Source organism: Amblyraja radiata, chromosome 4 (genome assembly GCF_010909765.2).
Source record: "Amblyraja radiata isolate CabotCenter1 chromosome 4, sAmbRad1.1.pri, whole genome shotgun sequence".
In the NCBI taxonomy this organism is placed as follows: Eukaryota; Metazoa; Chordata; class Chondrichthyes; order Rajiformes; family Rajidae; genus Amblyraja; species Amblyraja radiata.
Window position 1 is genome coordinate 51,748,227 of NC_045959.1, and position 13,245 is coordinate 51,761,471.

The 13,245-nt window shown below is 44.1% G+C and overlaps 1 protein-coding gene across 7 annotated transcripts in view; it reads right to left on the minus strand.

Moving 5' to 3' along the window:
• The window catches only part of cep192 (centrosomal protein 192), a 112,668-nt gene that overhangs the window by 81,457 nt on the left and 17,966 nt on the right, over window positions 1-13,245 (minus strand). For 6 of the 7 annotated variants that reach the window (XR_004411717.1, XM_033019432.1, XM_033019433.1 and 3 more), the window contains exons 7-11: window positions 11,497-11,627; window positions 10,005-10,082; window positions 7,794-7,943; window positions 6,348-6,495; window positions 4,297-4,574 (exon numbers count right to left, since the gene is read on the minus strand). Coding sequence is in view for 6 of the 7 variants with exons in the window: in XM_033019432.1 (XP_032875323.1) it covers window positions 4,297-4,574; window positions 6,348-6,495; window positions 7,794-7,943; window positions 10,005-10,082; window positions 11,497-11,627 (785 nt within the window). In the remaining variant the exon portion in view is untranslated. The remainder of the gene's footprint in view (window positions 1-4,296; window positions 4,575-6,347; window positions 6,496-7,793; window positions 7,944-10,004; window positions 10,083-11,496; window positions 11,628-13,245) is intronic. The other variant, XM_033019431.1, reaches the window with a different exon arrangement.

Genomic DNA, 13,245 nt, shown 5'->3' on the forward strand with positions numbered 1-13,245 from the left:
AGTGTTCCGGCGGCCACCCGACCTGACCGTGGGCCCAGTGGACGACCTCGTCGGGAACAGGTTGGTGACCTGTTCTCCGGAGCTCCCGCAACAACAGCTGCGTCTGCTGGACTGGAGGGCCGCAGCTTCGACCACCCCGGGCCGCAGAGTTGAACCGGCCCGTTCGCGGAGCTCGGATTCAGCCGCGGGACTGACATTGCTTACCATCGCCCCGCGGGGTCACAACATCTGAAGCCTGGATCGCCTCGGCGCAGAGGGAGAATAAGGGATGAGACAAAGACTTAAGACTTTTGCCTTCCATCACAGTGAGGAGGTGCCTGGTGAACTCACTGTGGTGGATGTTAATTTGGTATCTATATTACTAAAAGTCTGTTCTTGACCGGTTTTGGCGATCTGTGCTGCGATTTCCGAGAGAACGCCGCAACCAACAGCCGTCATTTTTGGCCACCTCGCTCAGAGCCCCCCTCCGCCGCATGTGTGCCGAGGATTTTTCCAGTCGATGAAAAATGACAGAGATATTAATGATTTTACAAAATTCCCCATTCTCTCTGCTGCCCCCGCTGGCGGCAGGGGGATGGACTATAAAACCAGGAAGTGGTGTGCCTCAATTAGTCTGCAAGCTGGAGGAAGGCAGAGGGTCACGTTTCTCTGAGCTGTGAATAACACTGAACACATGTCCACACAACTGTGAGTAAGTACCCTTAATGTGGTTTGAAAATGAAAATATGGTTAAAGTAAAAAGGCACTGCCTGCAAATGGTTGTTTGGGGGGTTTGGGTTGAAATAAAAAGGCACTCTCTCTCCCCCATCTCCTCTTCCCCCCCCCCCCTCTCCTCTCCCCCCCCTCCTCTCTCTCCCCCCCTCTCCTCTCCCCCCTCTCCTCTCCTCTCCCCCCCCCTCCTCTCCTCTCCTCTCCCCCTCTCCTCTCCCCCCCCTCTCCTCTCCTCTCCTCTCCCCCCGCTCTCCTCTCCTCTCCTCTCCCCCCCTCTCCTCTCCCCCCCTCTCTCTCTCCCCTCTTTTTCTCCCCCTCCTCCCTCCCCTAAACACCCACCCCCCACACCCCTACCCCCTTCCCGCCACCCCTCCACCTCACCTCACACCCCTCTCAGCACACCCCCTCACTCCCACCTCTCCTCTCTCCTCCCCCTCTCCTCTCCTCAACCCCCTCTCCTCTCCCCCCTCTCTCTTTCTCGCCTCTTTTTCTCCCACTCCTCCCCTCCATCCCCTCCCCCACCGTCCCTCCCCTAAACCCCCCTCCCCTCCACACACCCCTACCCCCTTCCCTCCACCCTCCCTGCTCCTCACCTCTCCCCCCCTCACTCTCACCCTCTCTCCTCCCCTCCACCCCCACCTTTCCCCTCTCCACCCACCCTCCCTCTTCTCCTCCTCGCCACCCCCTCTCCCTCTTGCCCCTCTCTCTGTGTCTCTGCCCCTTCTCTCTCTGCCCTCACTCTCTACCCACCCCCCCTCCCCCCCTCTCTCCCCCTCTCTAGATGTGACTGCAAGTTGGGGGCTATGCGTCAGTAGATAGGGTGGTTATGGGGTAAAAGGAGCAAATTAATAATATTAATATAATATCAAGGGGGGTAATTAGCGTGAGTGCGGGGGGGAGACAGTTAGTGTGTGTGACGCTGCATGCCGCCTCCCCCCCCACAACCACACGTTGGGGGAACAGACCCAACGGGTCTGCACTTGGTCTAGTAATAATATATAGTTTAAATGGACTGCAACACGGAAATAGGCTGCCCATGGTGTAATATGGGTATTGGCCACTAGATGGCGCTTACTTTCCCGATTTCATTTTCTAATTAGTTTAATTAATTAATGTGCAACTTTTAGCAATGACGAGTTATGAGGTAAAATATCTAGGGCATATTATTACAGAACAAATGACAGATGATGAGGATATTTATAGCAACGACGCATGCTGTATGTACAGGTGAATATTCTCTTGCGTAAATTTGGTGCGTGTGCAGATGTGGTGAAGTGGTCGCTATTTAGAGCATACTGCACACTACTCTACACTGCGCACCTGTGGTCGAACTATGGAAAGACAAGTTTGCAGAGACTTAAGGTGGCATATAACGATGCCATGAGAACACTGCTAAGGAAACCTAGATGGTGTAGTGCCAGTAATATGTTTGTGGCTGCAGGAGTCAGTACTTTAGAAGCTATCCTAAGACATCACATGTATAAATTCATTTTCAGCATAAATGACTCTAAAAATGTAATTATTGTGGCCTTGTCAAACATAAGGGTCAGCACTTCACACTACGAATCCCAGCTGTGGAGACACTGGTATCGTTGTCTCGATGTAGGACATTGATCATTCTTTTTAATCTGGATTTTTAACTTATGTATTGTGGTTTTTTTAAATATAATTTATGATGCTTTTATCAGTGATATACTAAGATTTTATATGTATTTTATGATATTTAATATGCAATGCATTTTTTTAATGTAATGTTGCCCCTTGTCTGGACCTCGAGTCCGTAATAAAGTTTATTATTATTATTATTATTATTATGACATCCTTCTCAATTATATCTATATTACTAAAAGTCTGTTCTTGACCGCTTTTGGCCTTCTGTGCTGCGATTTCCGAGAGAACGCCGCCACCTACGGCCGTCATTTTTGGCCACCTTGCTCAGAGCCCCCCTCCGCCGTATGTGTGCCGAGGGTTTTTCCCGTCGATGCAAAATGACAGAGATATTAATGCTTTTACAAAATTCCCCATTCTCTTTGCTGCTCCTGCTAGTGGGAGGGGGAGGGACTATAAAACCAGGAAGTGGTGTGCCCCAATCATTCTCTACAACATGGAGGTCTGAGCTCTGAATGACTGAACAAATGTCTACACAGCTGTGAGTAAGTACCCTTAATTTGGTTTGAAAATGAAAATATGGTTATGGTTAGTTTGAGGAAAAAAGCACTGCCTGCAAATGGCTGTTTGGGGGGTTTGGGTTGAGTAAAAAGGCATTCTCTCTCTCTCTTTATCTCTCCCTCTCTCTCCCCCCCCTGTCTCTCTCCTTTTCTCTCTCTCCCCCCCTCTCCCTCCTCTCCCTCCTCTCCCCCCTCTCTCCCCCTCCTCCCCCCCTCTCCACCTCTCCTCTCCCCTCTCTCTCCTCCACCCCCCTCTATCCCTCCCCCCCTCCATCCCTCCACACACCCTGCCCTCTTCCCTCCCCCCCTCCCTCCCCCTCCCCACCTCTCCCCCCTCTCTCTCACCCTCACTCTCACCCTTTCTCTCTCCTCCCATCTCTCTGTCTCTGCCCTCACTCTCTACCCCCGCCCCCACCCCCCCCCCTCTAGATGTGACTGCAAGTTGGGGGCTATGCGTCAGTAGATAGGGTGGTTGGAGTAACAGAAGCAAATTAATAATATTAATATAATATCAAGGGGGGTAATTAGCGTGAGTGCGGGGGGGGATAGTTAGTGTGTGTGACGCTGCATGCCGCCTCCCCCCCCCCCCCCAAAACCACACGTTGGGGGAACAGACCCAACGGGTCTGCACATGGTCTAGTTTCATCTAAATCTGTGGAATATTTCATGTAGTTTGGTGACCTGGGTCACAAAAAACGATTTCTAGACACATTTTTGATGCTCGGCCCACAGCCTTTGTTTAATTTGGGTTCAATTCATCCCAGGTTATTGAGATATGGCAAAGTGACTGCACTTGCAAGGGTCATTCCCTACAAGCATATTGCCAAATCTCCATCCAGATCCAATTTCACAGATCCATGAAATTATTCCAAAAACACAACTTCAATTGTTTTACCAAGATAACAAGTACACAACAGAGGGGAGTACTCTCCTCGCAAAGATCGTAGCACACTGGGAAAGGAAAGCCAACCCTATAATCTCACTCACAAACGGAAATGAACAATCCAGTGCCATTCCTCCCTAAAATAAACAGAGATAATTTAATGGTAATGTGGGGCGCGGGGGTTTTTTTTTATAAACAGAGTGGTGGGGGGCTTGGTACTGCCAGAGGTGGTGGCAGAGTCAGATATGATAGCAGAGTTAAGAGGCTTTTAGACAGGCACATGGAAGGCAGGGCATAGAGGGATATGGATCATGTACAAGCAGATGAGATCAGTTTAACTTGGCATCATGTTCAGCACACATATTGTGGATTGAAGGAGCCATTCCTGTGCTGTACTGTTCTATGTAATGGTAAATGAAATGTGATGATTCTGAAAAATTGATCAATACAATTCAAATCAGATGCATTCTAAAGTTTAGAAAATAAGTTGAAGTCACAAGACGACAGAAAATGGGAAACATTTTGTTTTCTTACCTCATTCTGACCAGGAATACATTCCCTATTTCCTTGTAACGGAAGTGTACCAAGCATTTGATCTTGTCCGGCTACATTCCTATCCACTATTCGGAGGTCTTGGAAATGATCAGATATTGCATTATTAGAAGATAGATTTGCCGTGCTATCATGGTCATCGCCTCCTGTTATATTTCTGTCTGCTATTTCACGTCTCCAGCGACTGGAGGTTGCAGATGGACGAGTTGACACACCAATTCCATCATCTTCATTCCCACTGCTGCCATCTCCTCCATCACCTGAAACATCAGTGAACGTTTATATATCAATATTAACACATACACTATTAATTAATGCACAATCACAAGTTCATGTGAAAATGAGCTCAACTGGATCTAATGGTGCTTTAAACAATTAGTAGAGCCCAATATCTCCATTATCACACACATCCTGACTTGGCAACTGCTCTGCTCTTGACCATCTGAACTTGAGAGAATGGTGAACACAGCCCAGTCCATGTCAGGCATGTTACTTTCTTCCATCCACTCCTTCTTCATGGTGTGCTGCATCACGAAGGCTGGAAATAGAATCAAAAGTGCCTGCCACTTCGGGAAGATATGACATTAACTTAACAAAACAGATACACATTTTGACTTTTAACCATCATTATCTCTGCAGGAACTTTACTTATTAATGCTTCTTAGCTGAACCACTTTTGGAGAAGTGATGCCTTTTACATTGACTATTTGGCCCACATAAGCAGCTGCCTGAGAGTTAATCAGGATATAGGAAGGTAGACAGAGAAAATGTAATGATGTGCATGGCAGGGTTGTGTGTATCTTTGTGCACGCACCACTTTGGGAAGACACAGCAACTCAAAACCCTGGACGTCAAGACTTTAGAATAGTTTCCTCCTCGCTGCTATTGAACTCCTGAACCAATCATCTCTTTCACAACCCTTTCCCGGAGGTGTTGTCCGTATTCTTACCTTGTTTAGTTATTCCGCTATTGTGCCTTGATATTTTCTATTGTACATTCAAATAGCACTACAATCATGCACCATTTTGCACTCCTCATTGCTGCATGTATACCGATTACTGTGAGCTAAATGTGAACAAGGACTTTAATTGCACCCTGGTGTACATGACAATAAACTAACCTGAAAATGAAATTACTTTCAACACACTAAGGTGGTGGCAAATGGAGGGATAAAATGTGCGGGTGGGTAGTATATTTGAAGATGGACTGGTTCACAATACAAATGACAGCAACATTATTCAGGTCATAGTAATGGAGAAGGAAGTCATTGGTTTTCACTCCAGTCAAAGTGTCTTTCAAGATGCCTTCAAGATGCTCTTAAAGATAGCTGAGTCAAGGGATATGGGGAGAAGGCAGGAACGGGGTACTGATTGTGGATGATCAACCATGATCACAGTGAATGGCGGTGCTGGCTCGAAGGGCCAAAAGGCCTACTCCTGCACCTATTTTCTATTGTTTAAATACAAGAATGAATGGAAGCAAATTAAATTATCCTGCCCATTTCTCAGAGGGAGGCAAGGACAGGCTCTTCAGTCCACAATGTCTGTGCCAAACATGATGCCAATACCAACTCTTAGCTGCCTGCACGTAATCCATATCCATGTGCCTATCCATAAGTCTTTTAAATGCCACAATTGTATCTGCCTTCACCACCACCCCCAGCAGCTCCATCCAAGCACCCACCACCCTATTTAAAAAAAAAACTTGCCCCACAGTATTGGGGCCACAAGAACTGCCAGTAATACTTCAAAAGCAGTCCCAAAGTCCTGTAAAGCTGCATCTTGACAACCTGACTCTAACACTCAATGCCTCGACCTATGAAGGCAAGTATAGTTTGTTCTGCAAGTTCTTCTGTAAAGAAGTTTGGGAATCCATAACATGCATCCATCAGAAATGTCATGCAAATAAAAGCACACTGATGCCCATCATCAATGTCAGCATCAATTATAGTCAAGGGAGTATAATAATCCCTGTAATCTTTATTAAAGAACATTGCTAGTTGTTTTACATGATATAGTCAATAATGTGCTCACCTACAATTGGGGAGTTTATGACTCGACCCTCTACTGATCTTCTGAATTCAAGTCCAACCTCATTTAGTTCATCAAGTGGCCCAATGGACTCGTCAGAACTACCACCTTCCAATCCTGGTCGAAAGCTGGGCTGATTGCTCTCTCCAAGCTGCAAGAGAAATTCATGCAAAGTTCACAAATTATATTTTGGATCTAACTAGCTTTTTACCCCTAATGAGCGATTGGGCTTCTGGCCAACATTAGTGTGACAAGAAAGTGATTTTTTAATTTAAAAAAAAAATTCTTGTGGCAGGTTATTGGTACTATAAGATTTTTAAGAGCTGTCTGGTTAAAGATGAACAAGGGCACTTAAAGACAAATTAAATCAAAAATGCAGAGCGGGATAATTTACCTAACCTGGGTAACCAGGTAAAAAGGAAATCAACCTAGAACAGGACAATGCTCATATCTCATAAGATTAATTCATCTGTCCATACTTAACATTAAGGCTGCCAAAAGCTTCAAGTATCAACTGCACTTTAACTCCAAAACATTGAGGAGAAACTGTCCCATTCGAGATGGATTAGTTATAGCGAAGAAAATATCTGGTATTAATAAATTAAAATTCAGAAAACTGCCAAAAGTGGATAAGCACAAAACCAAGGAAGTATATGGTTGGGATAGTGGGAATGGAGTGAAGGTTCACCGGACTCCTGGCATGATGTTTCGTCATGAAAATTTAAGCAGTTTGGATACATATCATCTAAGTTCATAAGAAACATAGGTGATCTCATTGAAATATACAAAACTCAACGGGATTGAAAGGCCAGATACAACGTTAATATTTCTCCTACATATAATACCAAGAACCAGGTAACATACCCTCAAAATAAGGGAGGTACACAAAATTGCTGGAGGAACTCAGCGGGTGCAGCAGCATCTATGGAGCGAAGGAAATAGGCGACGTTTCGGGCCGAAACCCTTCTTCTGAAGAAGGGTTTCGGCCCGAAACGTTGCCTATTTCCTTCGCTCCATAGATGCTGCTGCACCCGCTGAGTTCCTCCAGCAATTTTGTGTACCTTCGATATTCCAGCATCTGCAGTTCCCTTTTGAACTCAAAATAAGGGGTCAGCTATTCAAGACAAAGACGAGAAGAATCTTTGAAATTCTCTCCAAGAATTTTGTGGAAGTGAAGTATTTTCAAGACTGAAATAGATAGTATATTTATTCATTTGGGAATCCAGTTGTATGGGGTGCAGGCTAGCAGCACTCAAGCAGACTATTAAATAATGAGAGAATAGGCACAAGAGGCTGGGTATTATGCTCCTGCTTTGATATAAAGAAAATAAATAATTTCTTAATAGCTTTTATGACTTTATGCAGTTCTAGCAACACATAAATTAATATTGACTATCTCGCTCGACCCTCTCCCTGCCAACACTTCAAAATAAGTTAGAAAATACACACCATCTCCCTGGCTGCATGGGATAATGCCTCTCTTGGCAAAGTACTCTGTTTCTGAATAGCGTCCAACTCATCTTCTGTATCCTCGCCACTTGAAGGTGCAGAATCCATTCCAGTTGCTGCTTGCCGAACAGGTGGCATTTGAAAGCCATCCTAGTGCACAGGTATAGTCAAAATAATCCTTTAAATAGACAATACTTTAAAAAATGTCAAAATCGTCATTTTAAAGTATTAACAGAATTTAAGCATGCGCATATAAAACGAAGCAAATATGAAACCAATAAAAATATGAAATAAGGCAAAAAATTCCAGGAACTCTCATGTCGTGTAGGATTTGTGGAAAGAGTTAATGATTTAGGTAGAAGATTCTCAATCAGAATTTGGAAATTGAGTAAGTTATTTTAAGTTGCAGAGAAAGTGGGGTTTAGATCAGTCAACAGCACGATTTCTGATAAGATGGGGGCAGAGCTACCCAGGTGATTCCAATGATTTTAAGAGCCATCTTGTTAAAGACAAACAAGGGCACTGAGAGACATAGAGTCAGGCTAAATCTGTGAAATACAGAGCGGAACTCTTTTTGAACTTGAAACCATTTGACGAATACTGGAAATGCCTAGCATGTCAGGCAAATTCTGTGGAGAGGGGAAAGCAGAGTTAACATGACAAATGGATAACCGAATACTTGACCTGTCAAATTCTGCAGCCATGATCTCTTCAACAATTATATTATGATTCAAGTAAGAGGAAAACATTTCAGGAGAACCTGCGTGGGGATTCTTATAATCAGAGCAGAAAAGCAGCAGGGTGTGAAGAGGTATAGTCAAGATAACAATGGGACCATGTTGGCTGTCAATCGGTAATTACTCCCACCTCTCCCCACCACACCATCCAGATAGGACAGAGAAACCCAGAAAGGGAAGAGCCAGAGATGGACTATGAAACTGAGACCAGGGTAAAAAGCACTGCAGTCACTCACCGAGGCAGCTCTACCTAACTTTGAACTCAACAAGGACAAGTCTTCAGACATATTTGAACACCACCATCTCCATGTTCCCATTTAAGTAATTTTATCTCCAGTTTAAATCTTGGTAATCCATTTCTCAAAACTACTAGGAATATCTTCCCATAATGACTGCAGCAGTTCACACAAACGTTCAAGGGGATTTAAGGAAAATGCCAATATGCAGGCCTTCCCAGTGACGTAAATATCCCAAAAAAAGATTCAATGACTCTTTGCAGGATAGAAATAGAAAATGTCCACTGTCCTCCACAAATGGAAGCGTTATCTCACTGCATTCCATAGTAGCATCACAATGTGATCTTCTCTACATCTGCAAGACCAGTCCTAGCGACTATTTTGAAAAACACCTGCACTCAGTCTGCAACAGTCATCGCAAGCTTTCAGTTCATGTCATTTCAACTCCCCTTCGTATTCCCACACCGACCCGTCTGCCCTCTGTCTTATCCACCTGCACAGATTGGGACCTCTTCCTCCTTTATTTCATGACTGGCCAAGATGTATGCAGAATCAGAGAGAGCAAATTTCAGAATGAAAACCAATTACATATAAATTGAAATTTAAAATCTGTGCAAGATTTAAGCATTAAATCAGCAGTAGTATATTATAGACAGTAGCATTGCCTACATTATCTTTTATGGATCCTACTTTGAATTATCTTTTTTGGCTCCTCCATTATGGATCCTACTTTGGTCTCACTGTCGCATTCCTAAGGGAATCTCTTAGATCATCCTCAGACACTATTTTAAAATATTTTAACGTTAAATTATTTGCAGTGTTTTAATTATTTGTAATATTAATTACAATATTATTAACAAGTTCCCAGTGGTGCTGATTTTTGAGTCTTGCCTCGTTTTAACCCACCTGGCTGGGTTCAAGCAGATAATAGGCATCAGGAGAACTTGCTATGCATTTCCATTTGATTCCCATTTAACTGCACACCAACTAGCAGACAGTGCAGACATAACCACTCAATTGAAAGTAATATGAACATGACGTGATAATTTTATTCAAAATATTTTCATTTGTGGAATGATTCTACCTATGATAGCATTTGGGAGGGAAAAGGACTATTTTGGACTGCATGCCTTATTAATTTTACCTGTAAGGAGAGATTATTTATTTCCTTAGAACATTTTTAATTGAAATTTTTAAAAAAATCAGTTAAACCTTCATTGAATAGCCAAATTCCCTACCTCATCACAATCCAATGGCTGCAAAGGAGCTTTGCCTAATTTCCCCAAATAGGAATCCAATTCATGCTGATTGATCTCCTAAAACAGAAAAGGTAGATTGAGAATTCTTGGTTCAAAATCTTCACTCTTCCATGCAGTACGCCATTGCAGATGTTCTCAGACACATCTGTTTGTTGCGCAGGGCTGTACTAAACAAATAGCAAAAGAAACAATACATTCTACACTTTTCAATGTAGTGTCACAGTAAAATGGTCTGCAGAGCTTGAAAAATAAAAATGACAGGTCGTTTGACAGAACTTGAGAGAGGCAACAGTTATTTGTCTACTGATATATTGATGAAAAATAGGGTGATAATGTCCATAATATACTACATATACACGAGTTATGTGGTATTCAAACGTTGAACAAAAGGATGGGTGGTGTATTCATAACCTTCTTCAGTCAGAAAGATTTGTCTTGCTACTGTTCAAGGTTAGACTTAAATTATTTTGATTTATTTTCTGGGCTTGCTGAGTTTGTCACATTTACCAAGGATTATTAATGGAAAATATATTAGCAATAGTGGTGGCATAGTGAAGCAGTTCATAGAGTCGCTATCTCATAGCACCAGAGACCCAAGTTCGATCCTGACTTTAGATGCTGTCTGTGTGGAGTTTGCATGTTCTCCCAGTGACCGTAGAATTTTCTCCAGATGCTCCCACATCCCAAAGATATACGGATTTGTAGGTTAATTGACCTCTATAAATTGCCTCTAGTATGTAGGGTGTGGATGTGAAAGTGAGATCACATAGTAACGTGAATGGGTGAATGATGGCCGCATGGAGAGGGCCTGTTTCCAAGCTGTATCTTTCAATCAGAACCAAAGAATTTCTGTAAAACTGTCAACAAGTATTTTAATGGGACATAACTAAATCAAATCTTGAAGTCTGTTTAGCCATTTAAAATTCAACAATTAGAACAAGAAATGAGTGAAAATGTTAACTTCAGTGAAATATTTTAAAGATAATGTGTATACAATTGGGACCTTGGAAAATGTGTGGCTCAGTTTCTCATTGGCAAGATCAACACACTAACCTGTGGGAATTGCTGCATAAATGTAACCTGAAAAATATTGGACCTTTACCACTCAAACTTTGAGCCAATGAGGGAAATATATATTTTTTTTAATTAAAAAAAAACTTTTGAGGAGGTAAATGCTCTTGATGATTTGCATTACCACAAGACCATCTAATATCTTGACCCAGAGTTTAACGAAAGCAAATTACATTTTATTTTACACTTTAAAAATTGGGCATAGATGTGCAGCATGATTACAGTTTTTTCCCTGGTGACACCTGGCTGAAGGCTTACTTACTTAGGATATCAGTCCAAATTATGAATTAACAAATACATTTATTCAGCACTCTCAGCAGAAGGCGATCTGGATCGGGATCGCGATTTTGATCGTGAATGAGACCGGGATCAAGAACGAGATCTTGGACTTGCGGATTACCTGAACTGTAGAGTGGACTTCAGGAAGCTCCTGTCCTTCAATATGACCCCTCTGCATTCCTAATGGTACCAACTTTTTGAAATATGCTTCCAGTCTATCATCCCGAAAGACATCTGCATCAAACTCATCATCTGTTGGAATAAATACAGTGAAAACATGCGCAGCCAAAGACGATGTATACATGTAGATGACAAACTGCGAGGTGAAGAGAACATTTTTATATTTTGAGTTATGATAAAGAATGGACTCAAAAATATGTTAAAAATACAAGTAGCAAAATATTTGCACTAACAGCGAAGAAAATGCAAGGGAAATAGGGCAAGTGGACAAACAGTACAACTATGATGGTCTAATATTTGATGACTTGATGGTGTGGTATTTGACTCACCTGGCTTGATTTCCCCATGTTCTCTTTAAACGCATTACCGGGCTCGAAATTAACGGTTGCCCGGGTGCCACAGCCACTCAAAGTGCCGCCGGGCAACCTAAACGGCAAGTCATTTTGCCCGGCTTGGCAACTTGGTTTATACCGAAGATAGACACAAAAAACTGGAGTAACTCCGCGGGTCCAGCCGCTGCTGCCACTCCGCCAACGGCGCTTCCAAAACAGACCATTGGAGGAGGGAGGTGTCGGTCAGAGGCGGAAGTAGAGTAGTAGGGAGGGGAGGCTGAGGATAGAGCGCGATGATTGGAGGAGGGAGACGAGCCAAAACACTCTCGGCAGACCTGCACCACAGCCAGGAGCGATCCCGGTCTCCGGCGCTGCAATCGCTGCCGAACCGCCACTGGACCATCCCCGTCCCGTCCCCACCCAAGAGCCCCACCCCCGGGGGTGGCCAGAGACGTCGGGAGTCAGACGGGCGCGGCGCCCCCAGCCAGCGCAGAGAAGCAGCGTTAAACCCAGCTCACTCTGCCTGTCCCGCCAGGTTAACCAAGAGCCCTGGCTGGATTGAGACAGGGCTGTAGGCGAGACAGGCAGTTCAGCTGCATTTAGCGCTGGATTGAGCTGAAATTACCGTTCACAGAAGCCTCGCGCGTGTGCGCGCAAGCCGGTTCACCCGGTCCGCGCTGGCCTTCCTTCCCACCTCCTCTGCCCCTTCCTCTCTCTCTCTCTCTCATACACCCCCCTCCACTCCCCTTATCCTGAGACCACCTCCTCTCCGCTCCCCACTCCTCCCCATCCATCTATTCCTCCTGCACTGATCTCCCTAGCCACCTCGCATTGATTCTCCTGCCACTCCCCATCAATCCTACACTGGTCCCCCAATTCATCCTGTACTGACCCCCTTCCCATCCACCCTGCACTGCTCACCCCTTCATCCTGCACTGCTCCCCCCCATCCATCCTGCACAGTTCCCCCCCCATTCAACCCCATTGACATCCCCCGCACTCGCCCCTCACAATTGTACCTACTCCAACCAACACGCACTAATTCCCCTGCCTCAATCCATCCAATCCGCACCTATTGCCTTCTCAAGCCCCCCTCCCCCCCACCATCTATCCATCCTGCACTGATTCATACACCCCCCCTCACGACCCTATTGTGCTGGAAATGTCTTCAGAGCTAACATTGCATTCCGTTATCAAACATAGTCAATCAAATATGTTTTAATTCCCAATGTTAATATTTGTTTTAATCCATAAAGATGGATTAATTAAATTGTGAACACATGAAACATTAAAACCGCAGTGTTCGATTGTCACTGACACGTTATTACAGAATTCATTTTAATGGCAAATCAATGCTCT